General features: G+C 41.4%; 1 protein-coding gene across 1 annotated transcript; it reads right to left on the bottom strand.

Annotated features, from left to right (window-relative positions):
* Window positions 1–7,310: 7,310 nt before the first annotated feature.
* Window positions 7,311–21,778, bottom strand: mrpl15 (mitochondrial ribosomal protein L15). The gene is made up of 5 exons (XM_059981083.1): window positions 21,532–21,778; window positions 17,100–17,257; window positions 15,975–16,140; window positions 11,694–11,817; window positions 7,311–7,740 (listed from the first exon to the last, which is right to left on the bottom strand). Exons 1-5 carry the CDS (start codon window positions 21,628–21,630, stop codon window positions 7,397–7,399), a joined length of 891 nt encoding a protein of 296 aa, XP_059837066.1. The 5' UTR covers window positions 21,631–21,778; the 3' UTR covers window positions 7,311–7,396.
* Window positions 21,779–22,038: the final 260 nt, after the last annotated feature.

Raw genomic sequence — 22,038 nt, 5'->3', positions numbered from 1 at the left:
GCTAGTGCCCATGATGAAACTGGCTGAGTTCTGCAGCTTTTTTCTGATCCTGTGCAGTGCTTCCTTCATACCAGACGATGGTGCAGCCAGTTAGAATGCTCCCCATAGTACATCCGTAAAAATTTGTTAGGTTTTGACGACGTACCAAATCACCTCAAACTCTTAATGAAATTTAGCCATCGCCATGCCTTACTTATAAGTGCATGAATATGTTGGCCCAGGATACATTTTGAGAAAATTTGACAACCAGGAACTTGAATCTGCTCACCGTTTCCACTGCTGATTTCTTGATGAGTATTGTTGTGTGTTCACTCAGCTTCCCCTTTCTGAAGTCCACAATCAGTTTCTTCATCTTACTGATATTGAGTGCAGAGTTCTTGTTGAAACACCACTCAACCAGCCTATCTACCTCACACCTATATGGCTCCTCATCACCATCTGAAATTCTGCCAACAACAGTTGTGTCATTGGCAAATTTATAGGTGCTGTTTGAGTTGTGCCTAGCCACACTGTTGTGGGTGTAGAGTAGAGCAGTGGGCTAAGCACGCATCCTTGAGGTGTGCTGGTGTTGATAGTTAGCGAGGAGGAGATGTTATTTCTGATCCGCACTGACTTCGGTCTCCCGATGAGGAAGGCAAGGAGCTTGTTGATCAGTATTGAGGGTATGATGGTGTTGAATTCTGGGCTGTAATCAACAAACAGCAGTCTGACATAGGTAATTTACTCCCCCGCTCTTTACTTCATTCCTCCCTCTTTAGGTTTCACCTATCACCTTGTGATTCTTGCCCCCCCCCCCCCCACCCTTTAAACCTATTCCTCAGCTTTTTTTCTCCGGTCTTGCCGCAGGGTGTTGGCCCAAAACTGTACTCTTTTCCTAGATGCTGACTGACCTGCTGAGTTCCTCCAGCATTTTGTGTGTGTTGCTCAGATTTCCAGCATCTGCAGATTTTCTCATTTGTAAACACACGTAGGTATTGCATTCCCTAGTTGGTCCAAGGCCAAGTGCAGAGCCAGAGAGGTCACATTCACCTATAGTGCCAATATGCATATTGGAGCTGGTCCAGGTCCTTGACTTGGCAGAAGCTGATTCTGGCTAAGACCAACCTCACAAAACACTTCAGTACACTAGATGTGAGTTCAATTGGGCAATAATTGTTGACACAGCCCACCCTATTCTACTTGGACACTGTTACGATGTTACCCTTTTAAGACCATAAGACAATCAGATATAGGAGCAGAATTAGGTGATTTGGCCCATCAAGTCATTTGGTGCCATTTCATCATGGCTGATCCATTTTCCCTCTCAGCCCCAATCTTCTGCTTTTTCCCCATATCCCTCCATCCCATGACTAATCAAGAATCTATCAAATGCTATTTTGAAGCAGGTGGGAACCTCTGACTGCAGCAATGAGAGATTCAAGATTTCCTTAACACTCCTGCTAGGAGGTTGGCACAGGTATTCTAGCAGTGTACCTATCAGGTACACCAGTGGGGTCTGTCGCCTTACAAGGGTTCATCCTGTTGGAAGATGTTCTGACATTGGCCTCAGGCAGACGTCACAGTGTCACCCAATGCTGCAGGGATTTTATTCCATTTATTAATTTAATTAGAGATACAGCACAGACTAGGTCCTTCTGGCCCTTCGAGCCACACCACTCTGCAACCCCCAGCAACCCAAATTTAACCCTAACTGAACCACAGGAAAATTTACAATGACCAGTTAAGCTACCCAGTGCATCTTTGGACTGTGGGAGGAAATCAGAGGACCCAGTGAAACCCCAAGCATTTTACAAGGATGTACAGAGATTCCTTACAGAGGACGCCGGGGTTGAACTCTGAATTCCGGCACTCCAAGCTGTAATAATGTCACACTAACTGCTAAGCTATAGTGGCACACAGGTGTAGTTTTATTTTCCTTTCAAAGTGTGCATAAAAGGCATTGAGCTCACCTGGAAGTGAAACAGCAGAGCCATTCATGATGTTAGGCTTCACTTTGTAGGAAGTGATGGTCTGCAAACCCTGCCAGAGCTGACATGCATCTGATTTTGTTTCTAACATCAATTAGAATTGTTTTTTCACCCTTAAAATAGCCTTCCTTAAGTTTTACCTGGACTTCTTGTATAGTTCTGGATCACTGGTCTTGAATGGCACAGGGCTAACCCTCAGCGGACTGCAAATCTGCCGGTTCATCCACAGCTTCTTGTTTGGGTATGACTGGTGTGTTTTCAAAGGCATACAATCATACACACAGGTCTTGATGAGGTCAGTAACAACTGTGGCATGTACGTTCTGTAACGAATGTGCCACAACTCTGAGGGGCCGAAGGGTACAAAGTAGCCCCCTCCTTTTTGAGAATCGCAAGATCGCTATTAATTCGGGTCTGGGACCCAGGAAGTGAGAGAGAATCCACAAGGTTTGGAATGTGTCCTGGCCTCAGCGAAACAAAAACCCCTGATAACAGCTATTGTCTCTTGCAGACAGAATTGTGTATTGAGTACTGTACTATTCATTATTGTAAGCCCTTAGGGGACAACCAGAGTGGGCTGGTTGAGGGATTGCACCATCCCAACCTGATTGACATCTGAGACCCCGTGAGTAAGGATAAAAGAGGGTCTGGGGAACAACCCCTTTAGACGCACCAGGAGAAATGCTAGAAATCCTGTGACAGCGTTTAATAGTGACAGCCGGTGGGGGGCTGGTGTGCGTCCTTCCCTTGCCTGGGATTGGCGGCCTCCCCATGGAAGAACAGCTTTCGCTAAAGGAGAGGCCACAAGTGAACGGCCACACCAATGGGAGTCCCGACGGATCGAAATCATAAAAGGAAAAGCCGGCAAGTTTTTCTCCCAAAAATCTCTCTCTCCAACCATTGCCACACAGTGGTCCCCAAAAGGCTGCAGCCTGCATGAACTGAGTGACTTTCATATTGCCATCGGACAATACATTATCCCCTAGACAACGATAGAGTATTTCTTATTGATTGTTATTATACCCGCACTTTTAGATTTAGTATTGACGACATATATTATCTGTATATTTGCATTGATATTGTTTTTGTGTATTTTTACCAATAAATACTATTAAAAATAGTATCATCAGACTTCAGCGGACCTCTCTATCTTTGCTGGTAAGTGATCCAGTTACGGGGTTCGTAACAGTTCAGATTCAAAGATAAGTGAATGAACATTATCCAGTCCACCGACTCAAAGCAGTCTTGTAAGTGCTCTTTCAACTTCCTTGACCATACCTTCAGGTCTTCACCACTGATGCTGTGATCCTCAGTCTCTGCTTGTACACTGGAAGAAGTACACCCAGGTGATTGGACTTTCCAAAATGCAGCTGAGGGATGATATGGTAAGCGTATCTGATGGTGGTGTAAGAGGAGTCACGTGTGTTGACTCCTCTGGTTCCACAGGTGGTACGTTGGTGGCAATTGGTCGGAGACTTCTTCAAGCTGGTCTGGTTGAAATCCCCCACAATGATGTGGTTGCATGGTTTCACGACTGCTGATCATGAAGCTCAGCTCCTTCAGTACTCGCCTGACATTGGCCGGGGTGGAATGTATACTGCTGCCAAGCTGATGAAATGGATGACGCTTGACTGCTATATGTTAAGACAATATGACTTTGGAGCAGGATAAGGCCATTCTGCCCATTGAGTCTCCTCTCCCATTCTACCATAGCTGATTTATTATCATGTGATTTATCAAGAAATTAGCAATCTCTGCCTTAAATATACAGTGATTTGGCCTGCACAGCTGTCTGTGGCAAGGAATTCCACAGATTCAAAGTTAAAAGTTCAAGGTAAATTTTATTCTCAAAGTCATATTTGTCACCTTATACAACCCCAAGATTCATTTTCTTGTTGACATACAGCAAACTTATAGAATAGTAACTGGATTAATGAACGATTAACTTGAGTGCAGAAGACAACAAACTGTGCAAATGCAAATATAAATAAATAGCAATAAATAATAGAGCTTGAAATAACAAGATTAAGGGTCCTTAAAGTGAGATAATTGGGAGCATCTCAATTGATGGGCAAATAAGTATAGTTATCCCTATTGTTCAAGAACCTGATGGTTGAGGGGTAGTAACTGTTCTTGAACCTGGTAGTACAAGTCCTGTAGCTCTTGTATATTCTAGCTGATGGCAGTAGCAAGAAAAAAGCGTGGGCTGGGTGGTGGAAATTTGATGGTTGTTGCTTTCCTACAACATGGTTTCATGTAAATGTGCTCAATGGTTGAGAGGGTTTTACCCATGATGTACTGGGCTGAATCCACTACCTTTTGTGGGATTTTCCGTTCAAAGTATTGGTGTTTCCATACCAGGCCATGATGCAGCCAGTCAATTCACTGCCCTCTGATTAAAGAAATGTTTCTCATTTGTGATCTAAATGGATGTCCCTCTATTCTGAAGCTGTGCTTTCTGGTCCTAGACTTCCCCACTACAGGAAACATCCTCCACACATCCATTCTATCTAGGGCTTTCAGTGTTCAATAATGATCAATGAGATCCCCCCCCTCCCCATTCTTCTTAACTCCAGTGATTATAGGCCTAGAGCTGTCAAATGCTCCTCATATGTTAGCCCTTTCATTCCTAAGATCATTCTCGTGAACCTCCTCTGGACCCTCTCCAATGCCAGCACATCTTTTCCGAGATAACAGACTAAAACTGATTATAATACTTGAAGAGCGGTCTGATCTATGCCTTATAACACTTCAGCATTACATCCTTGCTGCTGTATTCTAGTCCTCTTGAAATGAATGCTAACATTTGCAATTGCCTTCCTTACCACTGACACAGCCTACAAGTTAACCTTTAGGTGCCCTTTGCACCTCTGAATTTTCTCCCCATTTAGAAAGTAGTCATTGCCTTTATTCCTTGTACCAAAGTGCATGAACATACACTTTCCTACACTATGTTCCATTGGCCACTTCTTTGCCCATGTCTCAGTCTTTCTGCAGACACCCTGCTTCCTCAACACTACTTGCCCCTCTTCCTATCTTTGTATAATCTGCAAACTTGGCCACAAAGCCATCAAAATTATTGACATATAAAGTGAAAAAAGCAGAGTCAAAACTGACCCCTGCAGCTCACTAGTCTCCATCAGTTAACCTGAACAAGCCCCCTTTAGTCCCACTCTTTGCCTCTTGCCAGTCAGTCAACCTTCTATCCATGCTAGTATTTTCCCTGTAATCCCATGAGCTCTTAGCTTGTTAAATAGCCTCATTTCCAGTACTTTGTCAGAGGCCTTCTGAAAATTCAAGTTAACAACATCCACTGACTCTGCTTTGTTTATCATGCCTATTATTTCTTCAAAGAATTCCAAGAGATTCCCCCTTAAGAAACCATGCTGACTTCGGCCTATTTTGTCATGTGACTCCAAATACCCTAAAACCTTATCCTAATGACAGACTCCAACATCTTTCCAACCACTTAAGTCAGACCAACTGGCCTGTAATTTCCTTTCTTCTGCCTCCCTCCCTTCATAAAGAATGGGGTGACATTTGCAATTTAATTCCCAAAGTTGGGTGCACAGGACTAAGACAGAACCACATTTATGCACCATGATGAGTAAATCATAAAGCACACTCTGCCTTCTCTATCTTAAGAGACTCTGCTTTCCTGTCCACGAAATGCATCCAAAATGGTGGGGGTGAACCGTGTTTCTATAAAGCAAAGTACATGGCAGTCCCTAATATCCATCTGGCACTGCAATCTTGCTGAGATCTTTAACTTTATTTTCTAGAAACTGTACAATCACCAGTAGGGATCTAAGGATATAAAATCCTACAACATTACATGAAAGATACTGGGAAGGATAGCTGACAGGCAGGAGGCAGCGTTTGGGAATAAAATGAGCCTTTTCTGTTTGGCTGCCAGAGACTAGTGGTATTCTTCAGGGTTCAGTATTGGGACTGTTGCTTTTCGTTGTTTGTCAATTACATAAAACAATGGAATCAATAGCTTTGTGGCAAAAGTTGATGATATAAAGATATGAAGATAGGTGGAGGGGTATCTAGTGCTGCTGAAGCAATAGCAGGAATTAGATAAATTGAAAGATGGGCAAAAAGGTGGCAGAATGAATACAGTGTTGGGAAATGATAATGCATTTTGGTAAAAGGAACAATAGTGGACTATTAACTAAATGGGAGAAGGTTCAAACATCAGAGGTGCAGAGTCCTCGTGCACGACTCCCAGGTTAATTTACAGCTTGAGTCAATGGTAAAGAAAGCAAAAGCAATGATGGCATTTATTTCAAGGAGAATAGAATATAAAACACAAGGAGATAATGCTGAGCCTTTATAAGACAATAGACAGGCTGCACAAAGTATCGTCAACAGTTCAGGGTCCCATATCTCAGAAAGGATGTGTTGTCATTGGACATTGGAGGTTGAGGATGATTCCTGAAATGAAGGGGTTAACATATGAGGAGCATTTGGTAGCCAGTACTCACTGGAATTAAAAAGAACATGGGGGAAATCTCTTCAAAACCTGCTGGATGTTGAAAGAATGTAGGGTGGATGTGGAGAGGATGTTTTCTTCGGTGGCAGTATCCAGAACTAGAAGGCACAGCCTCACAATTGAGGGGAACCCCTTTATAACAGAGGCAAGGATTTTTTTTGCCAGAGTAGTAAATCATTGGAATGCTCTGCATCAAACTGCAGTGGAAGCCATGAGTGGGTATATTTAAGGCAGAAGTTTACCGTTTCCTGATTGGTCAGGGCATCAAAGGATATGGCGAGAAGACAGGTATGTGGGTTGAGTGGGATCCGGCTTCAGCCATGATGAAATGGCATATCAGCCTTGATGGGCTGAATGGCCTAATTCTGCTTGTGTCTTATGGACTATGCATTTTAATCTTACTAGCAGCCTGTCACACTTTCTGAGTTTCCTTTTTCTTAAAGGGAAACCACACTCACAATCTGAGTGTGCACTCTGGGGTCCACCTACTTTTGAGAATTTCTTGAACATCTTGAAACAATGTTGCCCTTGGCTGTTATGGTAAGTTTCAGTTGTATTAGTACTAAACCGGAATATCTGACATTTCCCTTTGGAGCTGCTGGCAAAGAGTCACCACTTTCTGGTGCCATCTTTGAAGAGAGAACTAGACACCATTATAAAGTAAAAAAATCAATCAAGAAGAATTTCAAGATGAACCAAATGCAAATTTACAACAAAGAATAGAATGAATGAGATAAGAGGGAGAGAAATTGGCAAGTACTAAAGTCAAATGAGTTTTTTTTTATCCCCAGGATCCATATCCATAAACTGTTTAATAAGTGCACAATCAGAAATGAAGCGACCAAATATAAAACAAATTCTTTTAATACATTATTTGGTTTACACAGATGAGACATCAGCAATGATATTTCTAGTTACAATGACATCAATACTCACAGTTCAGATCGATAGTAACGACATAACTCTTCATCAGTTGGTTTTAAAATTTTCTTATCAGGTAGGTTAACCACCCAGCCAGGAGCAAGACCAAAAAAAATTTGCAAGGGATCCTTGCGCATTGTTAACATGCTATACATCACATCTTTACTTATATCTGGTAAAATGTACCCATATTTCTTGGCAAGTGCCATCCGTTCCTTTTGAACTTCTGCTGGATCTGCTAAATAACCACGATTTCGGGCATCTGAATAGTAAGGAACCAGCGTTTCTGGTGGAAGCATACGTTTTGGAATGGGTTGTCCTCTCAGAAAAAAAGGCACCGGCTTGCATAAAACATCTGTTTGAAAGCAGAAAAAATAATGAATGCTGATATATGTAATTTGATTTATTCAAAATGTAAATTCATACATACCAGTTTAAATACTTAAATTGTAACTTAAGCCTAATATAACCAGGACATTTTAACTGAGGTGTCACATTATATATTAGACCTAACCACTATATACCATTTTACAGGGTTAACTCAGTTTATGCTAATGAAGCTGAAATTTAACTCTACTAAATTGGCTTCAGGGAAGTTGGGTTTGGTGCTTCAAATGGAAGAGAAGTTGATCAGGGAGGAAATTGATTAGCAAGGCAATCTCAAGGAGGATGGTAGCAGACAGGAGGCCATTCTTTAAGGACTGTTGGTTAGGCAATAGAAATATTTATTTTTCTTCTGCTTTACCTGCACTTTGCCATCCGGATAACTTAATTTTGCATAGACAATCAACCATTGATTACACATGTAATGACCCCAGTATCTTCGGCATGTGCCTCTTATAACAGTGGCACACTTTTATGTTGTAATGAGTACAGGCAGTTCCTGGGTTACGAACGAGTTCCGTACCTGAGTCCGTCTTTATGTCGGATTTGTACGCCAGTCGGAACAAGCACATCCGGCATTATTTAGCGTCAGTTAGTCAAACATCTGTCTTAGTGTATAGTATATATTTTACCTTTCTATGCATATGCACTTCTATGCACTTAAGAAACGTATGTATTCCAATAATTAAACCATTGCGTTGCTTAGTAATAATTGCAGCTTTCATCGGGGCAGGGCCTTTCACATGATCCATTATTCTCACTTTATCCTTCAAAATTGTTCTAATCGTTGACCGACTGTAGCCTAACACTTTTCCAATGACCGATGTCATTTCACCTCTTTCCAAACACTTTATTATTTCCACTTTATTTTCAATCGCTTCCCGTCAAAGGAACAGGAACACTGCAGGCGGCTGGTCCCGAGCTGTGCCAGCTCCCGAGGTCCGCTGGGTCCTAAGGACCACCGCACTGAATTCCTCGGGTCCTAAACTCTACCACACTGAGACAGGTTAAATGGGACAAGTGGGGGCTGTGCTGGGTTTGGGTGTTTGATCCTCCACAATATTCTGCGTGGAAATTTAAACTGGAGGTGGCAAGCGTTTTTTTTTAACGAGGTCGAGTTGCGAGCTCAACATCAACCTGGCACGGATGGTACAGGAGTCACTGGATCGATATTAACCTGGCACGGGAGCAGTCTGTCACTGGATTGAACTCGGGAATCTCCGTTCTCCAGCCTGGCGCTGATCTCACTGTGCCACCAGCCAAACGAAATGCAGGGACGGGGTCAGGGTGAATCTTGCTAAGGAAAATTTAAGCCAAATACAAAGTTACACACTCAACACAGTGTCAACAGCAACGACTTAAAATGGCGGACAGTGTTCTCCTTCCTCGGTTCGTAAGTACGAGTTGTCCGTAAGTCAGACGTTCGTAACTCGGGGACTACCTGTACATGCTTCTATGCTACAGTAATTCACAATTAACAGTCTGTTTAACACCTGAAAATTAGGTACAGTGAAATCTGCCACTATTATTCTAGATTCTGGTGCCCCACCACAGGTTGTGTCCTTGGCCCAATTCTCTTTTCCTTGTATACTCTACATGACCAGATTCTGCTCTAGCTCCATCAAAGTTTGCAGATGACACCACCATGGTGGCTCATATCTCAAATAACCATGAATCAAAGTACAGGAAAAAGATAGGGAGCGTAGTGACATGATGTCATGACAGCAACCTTTCCCTTAATGTTGTTAAAATAAAAGAGCTTGTCATTGACTTCAGAACGGTGATGAGGATGAGCGGGTTGAGAGCTTTAAGTTCCAAGGACAGAACATTACCAATTGTCTGTCCTGGACTAAGCAGATAAAACTGCAGCCAAGAAAGCTCACTTATGCCTCAACTTCCTCAGGAGGCTTCAGAAATTTGACACATCCCATCAACCCTTATCGATTGTTATTGATGCACACTGAAAGCCCTGCTGGATCCAACTGTTTAGTTCTTAGATTAGACTGACAGTTATTTTCTTTGCTGTTTAACAAATAATTATCTACTTGTATTTTACATAATTACAGTATACAGGTAAAGGCTTACTATGGTTCCTAGTGGCTATAGTAAGCACATAGCAGTTTAATATGTCTCCAGAGGTTATAGAAAATATAATTCTGGAAAGCTCTGGAAGCTTCTTTGTTCTGCATTAAATGAGTTAAGTGTTTTCTCATTGATTAACTTGGTACCACAGTTTTGAATAAGTTTTCCAACTGGTTAGTTTTTATCTATAGATTAGAATAGATACTTTCCTTATTTCTAAGTATAAAACAGCTAAACATAAAGCAGCACCATCTTTAATCTTAGTTTTCCCTGTCAATGTCTGTTCAGCTTTTTTCTATTCTATCAACTCTTAATAAAAATGACCATGAAGGAACCATGCACTCTTTCTTGACTTCTAGTAGAGCCTTGGATTAAAACACCAGAATTGATCAGCAGCTTATCTGGATGCATAACGGCTAGGTATGGCAAATGGTTGCAAAAAAAACCCACAGAGCTGTGGGACAGTTCAGCACATGACAAAAAACAGCCACACCTTATGGTGTTACGAACCCCGTAACTGGGTCACTTACCAGCAAAGATAGAGAGGTCTGATAGTACTATTTTTAACAGTATTTATTGATAAAGATACACAAAAATAATATCAATGCAAACATACAGATAATATACGTCATCAATACTAAATCTAAAAGCGCTGGTATAATAATAATCAATAAGAAATAGCTCTATTGTTGTCTAGGGGATAATGTATTGTCCGATGGAAATATAAAGGTCACCGTTAGCTCGTTCAAGCTGCAGCGTTTTGGTTTGAGAGAAAGACGGGTTAAACTTGCCCAGTCCTTTTATGATGCCAATCCTTCGAGAGTCCTTGGGAGTTGGTTTCCCCGTTGTTAGCTAAAAGCCGTTTTTCCGTGGTAAAGGGCACCGGTTCCGGGGCAAATGGAACCGAACGCACATAGCCTCCCCACCAGCTTCCGCTATTACGGGATCGCTAGTGTTTCTTCTGGTGCGTCTGAAGGGGCTGTTGCCACAGACCCTCTTTTATCCTGACTCACAGGGTCTCAGATGTCAATCAGGTTGGGGTGAGGCAATCTCTCCCTCAACCAGCCCACTTTGCTTGAGGGCTTCCACGTAGCACAGTATTGTAATACACAAGTCCGTCTCCAAGAGACAATGGCCGTTTCCCATAGCTTCATATCGCCGGGGGGGGGGGGAGGGGGGAGACATTCCGCACGTCTCTCTCTCATTTCCTGGGTCTCCTGACCTAAATCAATAGTGATCTTGCGATTCTCACAAAAGAGGGGGCTACCCCGCACCATTCAGCCCCTCAGAGCTGTGGTACATTCATAACAATGGACTCTGTACTTATTGCTGCCTCATTAAAAGAGTTGGCATAATCAAAGAGACACCCAATCCACCCTGGACATTCTCTATTCCAACCCCCACACCCCCCCCACCACCTCCATTGGGCAGAAATTTCCAAAGCCTGTAAACATGTACAACTAGGCTCAAGGACAGCTTCTAGCCCACTAATTTAAGATTCATGGTTTCCTAATATGATAAGACGGACTCTTGACCTCACGGGCTACCTCATTATACTTTTGCACTTGCTCTGTAGCTGTTAGTTTATTCCGCATTATTTTTTTCTTTATACTGTTCTACTTGAATACACTGTGCAATGATTTGATTTGTATGAACAGCATGTAGAGCTAGCTTTTCTCTGTATATCGGTACATGGCAATAATAAACCACTATCAATACCGATCTCTAGGTCAAAGCACCAGCAACATAAAAAATGCAAAATAAGAAATTGATTTTAAACCACTCTAAAGATATGCAAGAGATTCTGGTTGATTTTTAACAATCCATCAAAACAGTGCTTACCTAAACTTCGTGGATCATAGAATCCAGTAGTTATAACTCCACCATTCTTTTCAACGGCAGCTATAGCAAGTTCTGATGCCCACTGGACTTCAATGTTTACTTTTGCTGCAAAGTTGTCAGCACCCTAGAATTAAAAAAAATACAGCTGATTACTCCTGTCATATTACATTCACAAAAGCAATTAATTATTGAATCTGGGTTTTATTTTATAGTAGTTTTTACAAAGACCACCCATCTGAATGAACAAAGATTTCCTCAACTATACCTACATTGTTTTCTTCTGGAAGATTTGCTTTACTAGCTCATAAATTGTATGCTTTTGCTTCCATCTAATGGCAGTCAGAAAAATAACTATTCAAATGAACTGCAGCTATCTTTTCTCCTTTACTATAGCCTTTACCTGGGTTAAGTAGGACAAAAGAAAAATAAAGCCACTGATATGGAAAAAGTACTGCAAGGCCTACTGCTGAATTGTAATGCTTAGTTTCAGAATTCAGCCAGCCTCAAGTGCTTTGCACTAAATCTATTGTTGATATTCTCAGCTAAGGATTTGCCACCTCAAAAACACTATTCCAACTTTCACCTGACCAGCCTCTGCTCTTTCTGTAAGTTGGACTTCTGCTCATCAAAAATTTTACTTTCCATTTCTAACCCAAATATTTCATTCATTAATGCCATGCCTACATTTTAAAAGTTAAAAGTCAAATAATTCTAAACTTTCTGGATTCACAAACCTGAATGTTCTCCTAGCTCTAGATGGCAGTGAGATGAGTGGGTTTCAGGGGTTGTAGAGCTAGGAGAATATTTGGATTTGTGAAGCTAGAAGGACATTTTAAAATTGTTTGACTTTTAATTTTTAAAGAGTTTTTATATATATTATTTTATTTATGGCTTAAGTAGTTCATCTAACATTCAGTTAAAATTACTACAAAATTGAAAGGGGAAAGGAGAAGGGTAATGGGAGAGGGGTACTAGAGATCGAAGAGTTGGGAACGGAGAAAAAAATGATGCATGGAAAAATGAAAGGCGGCTTCAGAAATGGGAGAGAGGGCAGTAGGATAAAACAGCTAGTCTGGAGATTGCTTAGAAACAACTAAGGAAAAGTGGGGGCAGATGTAAGTGGAAAACTGCAGCTCTATCCATTCTTTTCTGCTTATGTTTCAGATTTTAAGCAGTTGTATTCCTTCTAGATTAAAGCCTTGCTGCTAATGAGTAAGTAACTTGTCTATGAGATACATCAACCGAATTGCAGTCATTTGCAATTAAGAAAAGATTTGAAGAATTCCTAATACAAACATCACTTAATGAAATTAAGGATCAATGTGGCAGATTTCTCTCCTACTACTGAGATGATTGTTAGAACAAAAGGAACTGGGAATATGATCCATAATTCAAGTTCAAGTTCAATTCTCTTTCAACTATACACAAAAACCCATGAATATAGCCAAACGAAACAGCATTCCTCTGGGGCCAAGGTGAAAAACACTCATACACAGCACAAGGGACTTACAGCACACTTAAGTAAAGATAGTCACTCAAAAAACAAATAGCCAAAGATCCTGAGTGATATGTCCTATAAATTCACAGTGGATGGGTGTTATTGACAAGAACAAACAGCAGTACGCACACAGATGCATACACGCATGCACACAATCCAGCTTGTCATTCTACTGATCGAACACTGGAGGGCAGCATCGACAGAAGGGGCCAGTCCCCTAACTCAGCGTGGATGCTGCATTACACCGCAACTGGCATCTCCTCTCCTGAACAGTTGCAACAGGCAAGCCCATGGCTTGAGGCCTAGTCCTCGCTGCAACTGAGACCATGTAGCTCCACTGCTGCTTACCTCGCCAATAAACAAGGGAAGTACACTTGCCAATGTCCAACAGGGTCATGCGATCGCAAGAGAAACACCTAAGACAATCACTTGCTGTTAGACCTCCTTTCCCACTGACTCTGATTTCCTCCTGTAACAGGTAGTAACACAGCCCACACTAAGACCAGCTTCTCCAGCAATAAGAAGCTTGCTGATGGGGAAGACCTGCAGTACTCTAAAGAATACTGAGCACCATACTTACAAGAAATATATCAATAAGAGTGCAGAGAAAACTTACAAGGATGTTGCTGGGGCTTAAGGACCTGGACTACAGGGATAGATTAATTCAGTTAGGACTTTGCTCCCTAGAGTGCAGGCGAATGTGGGGAGATCTTTTAGAGGTACACAATATTATCAGGGATATAAATAGGATTTTTTTGCCTCAGGCTGTCTGAGACTAAAACTAGAGGTCATAGGTTTATAGTGAAAGGTGGAATATTTAAGGGGTATCTGAGGGGGATGTTCTTAACTCAGAGAGGGGTACAAATATGCAGTGAGCTGTCTGTGGAAAAGGTACATGCAGGTTCAATGGTATCATTTAAGAGACGTTTGGATTGATACAGTGGCATGCAAAAGTTTGGGCACCCCTGGTCAAAATTTCTGTTACTGTGAATAGCTGTGAGTAAAAGATGACCTGATTTCCAAAAGGCATAAAGTTAAAGATGACAGATTTCTTTAATATTTTAAACAAGATTACTTTTTTATTTCCATCTTTTACTGTTTCAAAATAACAAAAAAGGAAAAGGGCCCGAAGCAAAAGTTGGGAACCCTGCATGGTCAGTGCTTAGTAACACCCCTTTTGGCAAGTATCACAGCTTGTAAACACTTTCTGTAGCCAGCTAAGAGTTTTTCAATTCTTGTTTAGGGGATTTTCGCCCATTCTTCCTTGCAAAAGGCTTCTAGTTCTGTGAGATTCTTGGGCCGTCCTGTATGCACTGCTCTTTTAAGGTCTATCCAGATTTTCGATGATGTTTAGGTCAGGGGACTGTAAGGGCCATGGCAAAACCTTCAGCTTGCACCTCTTGAGGTAGTCCATTGTGGATTTTGAGGTGTGTTTAGGATCATTATCCTGTTGTAGAAGCCATTCTCTTTTCATCTTCAGCTTTTTTACAGATGGTATGATGTTTGCTTCCAGAATTTGCTGGTATTTAATTGAATTCATTCTTCCTTCTACCAGTGAAATGTTCCCAGTGCCAGCGGCTGTACCACAAGCCCAAAGCATGATTGATCCACCAACGTGCTTAACAGTTGGAGAGGTGTTCTTTTCATGAAATTCTGCACCACTTTTTCTCCAAACATACCTTTGCTCATTGCGGCCAAAACGTTCTATTTTAACTTCATCAGTCCACAGGACTTGTTTTAAAATTCATCAGGCTTGTTTAGATGTTCCTTTGCAAATGTCTGACGCTGAATTTTGCGGTGAGGATGCAGGAAAGGTTTTCTTCTGATGACTCTTCCGCGAAGGTCATATTTGTGCAGGAGTTGCTGCACAGTAGAACAGTGCACCACCACTCCAGAGTCTGCTAAATCTTCCTGAAGGTCTTTTGCAGCCCAGCGGGGGTTTCGATTTCTAGCAATCCTACGAGCAGTTCTCTCGGAAAGTTTTCTTGGTCTTCCAGACCTCAGCTTGACCTCCACCATTCCTGTTAACTGTCATTTTTTAATAACATTACGAACTAAGGAAACGGCTACCTGAAAATGCTTTGCTATCTTCTTAGAGCTTTCTCCTCCTTTGTGGGCATCATTTATTTTAATTTTCAAAGTGTTAGGCAGCTGCTTAGAGGAGCCCATGGCTGTTGATTGTTGGGGCTAGGTTTGAGGAGACAGGGTATTTATAAAGCTCTGAAATTTGCATCACCTTGCTTTTCCTGATGATGACTGTGAACAAGCCATAGCCATAACAAGGTAATAAATGTCTGAAACCTTGGTGAAAGTTATCTGAGAGCTCCAATCTCCTGGGGAACCCAAACTTTTGCACATTGCTCCTTTCCTTTTTTCCAGTCTAAAACTGTACAGAACAAAAGTAATACACTAATCTTTCTTAAAATTTTGAAAAGAATGTTTCATCTTTAACTTTATGACTTTTGGAGATCAGTTCATCTTCTACTCACTTAACTATTCACAGTAAAAGAAATTTTGCCCAAACTTTTGCATGCCACTATATATGGAGAGGAGGGGAGGGATATGAGCTGGGTGCAATTAACTGGGACTAGGCAGAAGATCTGGTCGACATGGACTAGATGGGCCAAAGGGCCTGTTTCTGTGTTGTAGTACTCTATGATTCTACTTGCACGTAAATATAATATTCTGGGGCAGAATAAAGGATTGAAATCAGCAGAGCCTACCTTCAAAACAAAACTGTTACCCTACATGGTTAACAAGGAACACTGTTTGGCTTCAATTACCTCCTCTACTAACTGGATTCCATAGTCTCGTTTCAGTGGCTGCACTGTAACTCCTCTTGCATTTACCAATTGGGTCAGATCAATAGGTTGACATGGATCCACTCTACCGAGATCTATCAAATATTGGAGTCGAATCAAACTTAGTGGCTGGTATTGCCGCCGATTACTGAGAAAAGAAATCAGAAAAAAAAATTTCCTTTAGTGCAAATATTATAAATTAACAGAATTCTGCATGATGCTTCCCCATGGGAATAAAATCTTGTCTTTCAGTGTCATGTGTATTATATATACATACCTGATTAGAAAGAATTAGATATTCATGAACACAGAGATGTACACGTATAGAAAACTTGCATCTATAGCAAGTCCCATAAGGTCACAATACCCAGTAATTATTTACAGCTCTTTAATGACTGAAAGAAAAGTAGCAGCAGACAAAACAATAAGAAAATAAATAGAATGAAGTGACGACTACTTGCGTGTGTTTAAATTCCTAAAGACTCAAATGGCAGAACTGTGCCATAACTGACACCATTTTGCACCCGCAGTCAGGCGTAGTCTAGTTCTAAACATATACATAGTTAAATCTATACCTAATTCCTACACAAATGCACATATACAAATATTCTCAATAACCTGTACACACGTTGCAAACACCAAAGCCATGTGCCTACCTGCATGTATATAAACATGCACAGTATTTTGGTTTGTTTTCCAGATATATTTATACTTTAAGAAGTTCATGCAATTTTTTACATGTGGATAAAGATCTTATATGTATGGAAATGTGTGCCTCTCCACACATATGAACCTACATGCATGCCCGCACAGACAGCACATATATCCAGACTTCCATATATTAGCTGAGAACAGAGTTGGTAGCACTCTCACCTCTAATTCAGAAGGATCCAGGTTCAAATACCCAATCTGTGATGTCACAATAGAAATCTAGTCTAAGATCCATTCTACTCTTCCATATGGATAGCGAACATCCATTAATCAAATATCTACTATCTACTAATATCTGCATGCAAACATATGTATTTTCGGTAATAGGGCATTCTGATGAAGACTTAAAATTTGGGAAAAAACAACCTTAACACATAGATGTATTTATTCACCAACCTGTGCCCTTTATTGTATCCATATTTTGGAATAACAATATAAAATGGAGTCTGACCACCTTCAAATCCTAATCGTGGACGGTTTCCACGTTGTGTTTGGCCTTTGTGACCTCTACCACTTTTTTTCCCTCCATGGATGCCCCTGCCACGTCTTTTTTCCTGGAAAATAAGCATCATTCATCAGTAGTTATTCATGTCAGAACATGCTCCTTTGTTCCATGTAAATACAAAATAAAATGGCTCTTTCTCATGACCACAGTAAGTTCCTTTGCCCTTGCTAATGAAATTTTACTAGTAGTAATCCTAATTTGGTCAAAAAAAAGCTTAGAAACTTGTAGAAACACCTTGACTACCATTTTTGATGCTTTTTCCAGAATCACTGAGTAGGACTCAGTTTAAATTCAGATTGTACCAAGGTAAAATTGTCTCAAAGTACTTTATGGGAATATTGGTGTCAGTGTTTATATACATACTAATGGCAGGCAGTTTTACCAGGCTACCATGTCTTCAAAGGTTCATTTATTATCAAAGCATGTGTCCATATACAACTTATTTGCCTTTGATGCTCCATTTAAATTGTTCCACATCAAATGGACGAGCAGAAATTTTCTAAATCGAAATATTAGCAAAACCAAGACTGTTGTGTTTAGTTCCATGAAAAAAGACATAATTCCCAGGCCAACAACACTAACTTTCCCAATGCTAAGTGTGGGAAACACAACTAAACTGTTTTCAACTTCAGTGTCATACTTAACCCAGAGTTAGAATTTACAGCATAGGAGCGCACACAGCTGAAGACAGCCAAACATGGAACTATTTAGGTTACTGCCACATATAAACTGTTAACCAGTTTTTAAGGTAATTGTTCTGGTGTTTAACCCGATAATCACAATATTGCTAACAGTACTGGGATGTTACAATGCTCTTAGTCCTCCTCTCTGAACAAGGTGCACAGTGATCTCCATCCTTTAAGTTTCTGCAAAATCCCCACTCAGTAATTTCTACCTACGGCTCTGTGAGAGCTGGTGGTGGTACAGCAAACACAATTGGAGCAGCAGTGCTGAGATACAGAGCTCAGGGCTGCCCCCATGTTGATAAACTGCCCAGGTCCTATGGTTCTCTTCCCCCCCCCCCCCCAATCACCACCTACTGAAGATCGAAGCAGCCGTCCTTCTGTCTTGGGCATTACAGTACTCCAAACCCATTAACACCTCAAGGGTAACTTAAATTTGAACTTATATCACAGAGAAATCACTGGGCTGAAGAGAGCTGTGCAGATAAACAAGGAACAAGGGAAACAGCGACATCCATCACAGGTAATGAGGGAGATCAAATGATCCAGGCAGTTTGTCATTACAGAACAACCACTACTAGTCCTCAGCAACGGTGAACACTCATCACGTCAGCCAGTTTGCAACACTGACACCCACATCAGAGTGCTGAGCAGTCACTTACCCCAACACACCGCCACACTAAACTGTGAGTAATGCAAGAGCACCAGCCGAGTACATGGGTTCACTTTATGTTCCCAACAGCCAGGCTCATTGCAAGGCAAGCAAGACTTTACATCTCTTCCTGTCTCCCTGACTCCTGCAATAAGCAGCGGAAGTCTGTATTAGCGCACTGCTGTCAACAATGCAACTTTATAGGTATAATGTTAGAAAGACTCTTTTAATTACTGATTCCATTAAAGCTCATCCAGAACACACCCTGACCATGTATTCTACTCGTGAAAAACGTCCTGTTTTCTACTAATCCCTCTACGTTCTGACTTAAAAACAAATTCCTCTAGTTAAGAACTCGTCAAGGGAATTAGACCCTTCCCATTACTGTCCAGATTACTCTTAATTTTTAATACCTTAATTAGTTTTCCTTCTGTCTCTTTTTCTTCCAAGAAAATAATCCAACCTGCTCAGTTGATAAATTTCCCTCCTGGCAACATTCTTCTTAGTATTTCCTACAGTCCCTCTGGTATAGTTGCACTCTTCTTGTAGATGGTGAGCGGAACTGTACATTGTACTCTGTGGCTTAACTGTTTGAGGTTGAATTCCTTGCTTTTATATTTTATGACCTCACTGATAAAAGGCAAGTGTTATACATATCTTAGTTCTCTAGATCAATAACTTTAAGCATCTGAGACATGCACTTCACAAATTTTACCTCAACGTTCCTGTGCCCTACTGTGCAGTGCAAGCTTTTGTCTTGCTTTCGGTTAATTAGCTAGATGAAACTGCTCGTCACTTTCATGCCAATCTCTACCTTCGTTCCTTACAATCAGTTACACAACTAGCGTTGGTATCATTAACACTTGGCGATGATAGTCTCTACATCTAAGTAAAGACTATTAACATATAGATTGAAAGGCAGTGACTTATAATTGAAACCTGCATAACATTACTATTTTAAGGCAGTATCACAGGGTTGAATATACTTCCGTTCTGAACTGTCAAATGAGAAGTGTCCCCTTGGTGTCAGGCTTGTTGGTAATCTGGCCTGTCATCAGGGATGACAGAGTACTATTTAAGCTTCAACTATTAAGATATGAACCTGGAAAAGGATGCTGATATTGGTTTACTTATTCTGCTTCTTGATTTGGAGGGTTTTGAAGAAAGAGAGGTGGTGCTATTCCTCAGAACTTTGCGAAAGCAGCTAAAAAATTCCACAACTCAGGAAAGCAGGTGTCACTGCTGCCTACATTACCAGCCAGGTTGAGTTCCTCCTCAAAAATCTTTGTCATGGGTAATCAACAACTATGTTGGCATCATCACTGTCTTCATTAACAGGCAGTTCCTAGAAGTGGCTTACATTTTCTATGAAATGAAGAATTTTTATTGCCTGAAAACACCTTGTTAAAGGACTTCCATTGTGTATTTAAGTATAAAGCCCATTCCCTCATATACTTCAGTGACTGAATGAATGATAACTTGATTCATAAAGGTCATAAATTGGTCAGGTACTTCAGGTGGGGAGGCTGTGGCAAGTGGAATGCCATAGGAATTAGGGCTGGGCAACCATAGTCATCATCTGTAACAGTGATTTGGGTGAGGCATCATGTACAAAATAAGCTAGCTTGCTATCATACAAAGTTAACAAGTAGTGTGGGCTTAGAGGATGCAGATAAGTTTCGGGCATATACTGGTATGTGTCGCTTAACGTTCACAATACGTTCTGTGAGATCGGATGTTATGCAAACACCATATTATATACTTAACAAATTCTCCATAGCCGATATAGGTCCCTCTCACATTTTCCTCAGCCTTGTAGTTTTCAGTGAAGCAGATCCTTTACCAGCTTCGAGAATTTTTTCTTTGTTTTCAGGATCGTCGTGATTGTCGAGTGCGACCTGCCTAAATCCTAACCAATAGCATTCACATGCTTTCCACCTTCATATTGTTTAATAACCTTTTGTTTCACTTCCAAATGAATACTTTTCATTTGCCTCTTGCTGCTGCAATTACTAGGAGTGACTTTGTTGCATTTGGAAGCCATGATGCACTTTACGGTAATATTTTCAAAAGATAATTAAACCCAGAGATAACACTACTACATTCAAGAGATTGGTTACGTCCGCTACGTCACGTTCTCCAATCAGGACAATGGACGTATATGCAATCGGACGTTATCTGAATGAAGATTAAGCAGCGCACACCTGCGTAGAGAATGCGCCTGAAGGAATATAATATGGAAAATGTAGAATAGTTGACCTTGATAGAAAAACTTTTGGTATCAATGAGTTTCATTGTTTACTCCCAAGCTGTCTGCTGAATCCAGCTTCTCATTAACAAAACCTAAAATTTCAATTAACTCTTGTTTTTAATGCCTTTCACGCTCATCTGCATCTCAGAGATCATCTACAATCCTCTAACCGTTTTGAGATTCCTACATTTCCCTAATCCTAACCCTAGCATCTCCATGATTGATAACAAGACCGTGTTTGTTTCAACTTGATGAGAAGCTCACAAGCACTTTACATCGTGCTATATTTGCCAGTATTTTGTCAGGTGGCTTGGTATTAAATACCGAGTTGATAACACTACTGCGAAACTCCCGCTATAAATTTAAACTGCTATTGCACTGGCGAGAGTAAAGGATTCAAGAGCTTCCTGCCTGGGATTTATTTATAAACCACAGGCTGAACTCACAGTGCAACATTGTAACAGGGATCAAACTGTGGGGCCGGCTGGGTTTTAGTTCATCAGAACTCAGCAGAAGCCCACAAATTCCGTGGCACAGAACAGTAGATTCGGATCAATGGGGGGGGGGGGGGGGTGTAGACTGACTATTTCCTTGGTTACACCATGCCCGTGACGGGACCGGCTATTCCAGCGCGGACGCTCCGGTGATCCCTTCCCCGAGGACAGTTAGAGGACGCCGAGGAGTAGGTATGTCCCCGGAGCCTCTTGTCCACCTCCCTGAATGCACCGCTACCTCACCCTTTTCTTGGCTCCAGGGTTGGGCCTGAGATTGGCAAGAGAAACGCGGGGCAGTCGGCGCACCAACTCCAGGCCTGTCCGGACGCCACTCCACGACATCCTCAATAGGAGAACCACACACTTTACGTTGCTGCAAACACCGCTCGCGCGACCGTGCTTTACGGCAGGAGCCGGGCTAGGCGCGAGCGATCCCAGATTGACCCATTTGTCCTTTAATTCACAGACAATGGATTTATTGTTTTTCCCCTGAGCCTTTCCAACCGAACATGCGCACAGAAATTGAAATAAATTATATCATTAGACATATTGCTTATAAACCGTTTCGGAAAGACATTTACTGAAAATCATCCCCGACAGGTCGAGTCGGACAACCGCAGCAAAAACGAGAGGACGCAAAGACCGACTGCGCATGTCCCGGCGGGGGGGGGGGGTGTTAGTGTTCTGCGTTTGCTCAGTGAGCCTGGGATTTTTTTTCCCCTCTTTGTGATTGACATCGTTGGAAGCCAA

The sequence above is a fragment of the Hypanus sabinus genome, chromosome 1, assembly GCF_030144855.1.
Source record: "Hypanus sabinus isolate sHypSab1 chromosome 1, sHypSab1.hap1, whole genome shotgun sequence".
Lineage (NCBI taxonomy): Eukaryota > Metazoa > Chordata > Chondrichthyes > Myliobatiformes > Dasyatidae > Hypanus > Hypanus sabinus.
This window is presented reverse-complemented; position numbering and strand designations above follow the sequence as displayed.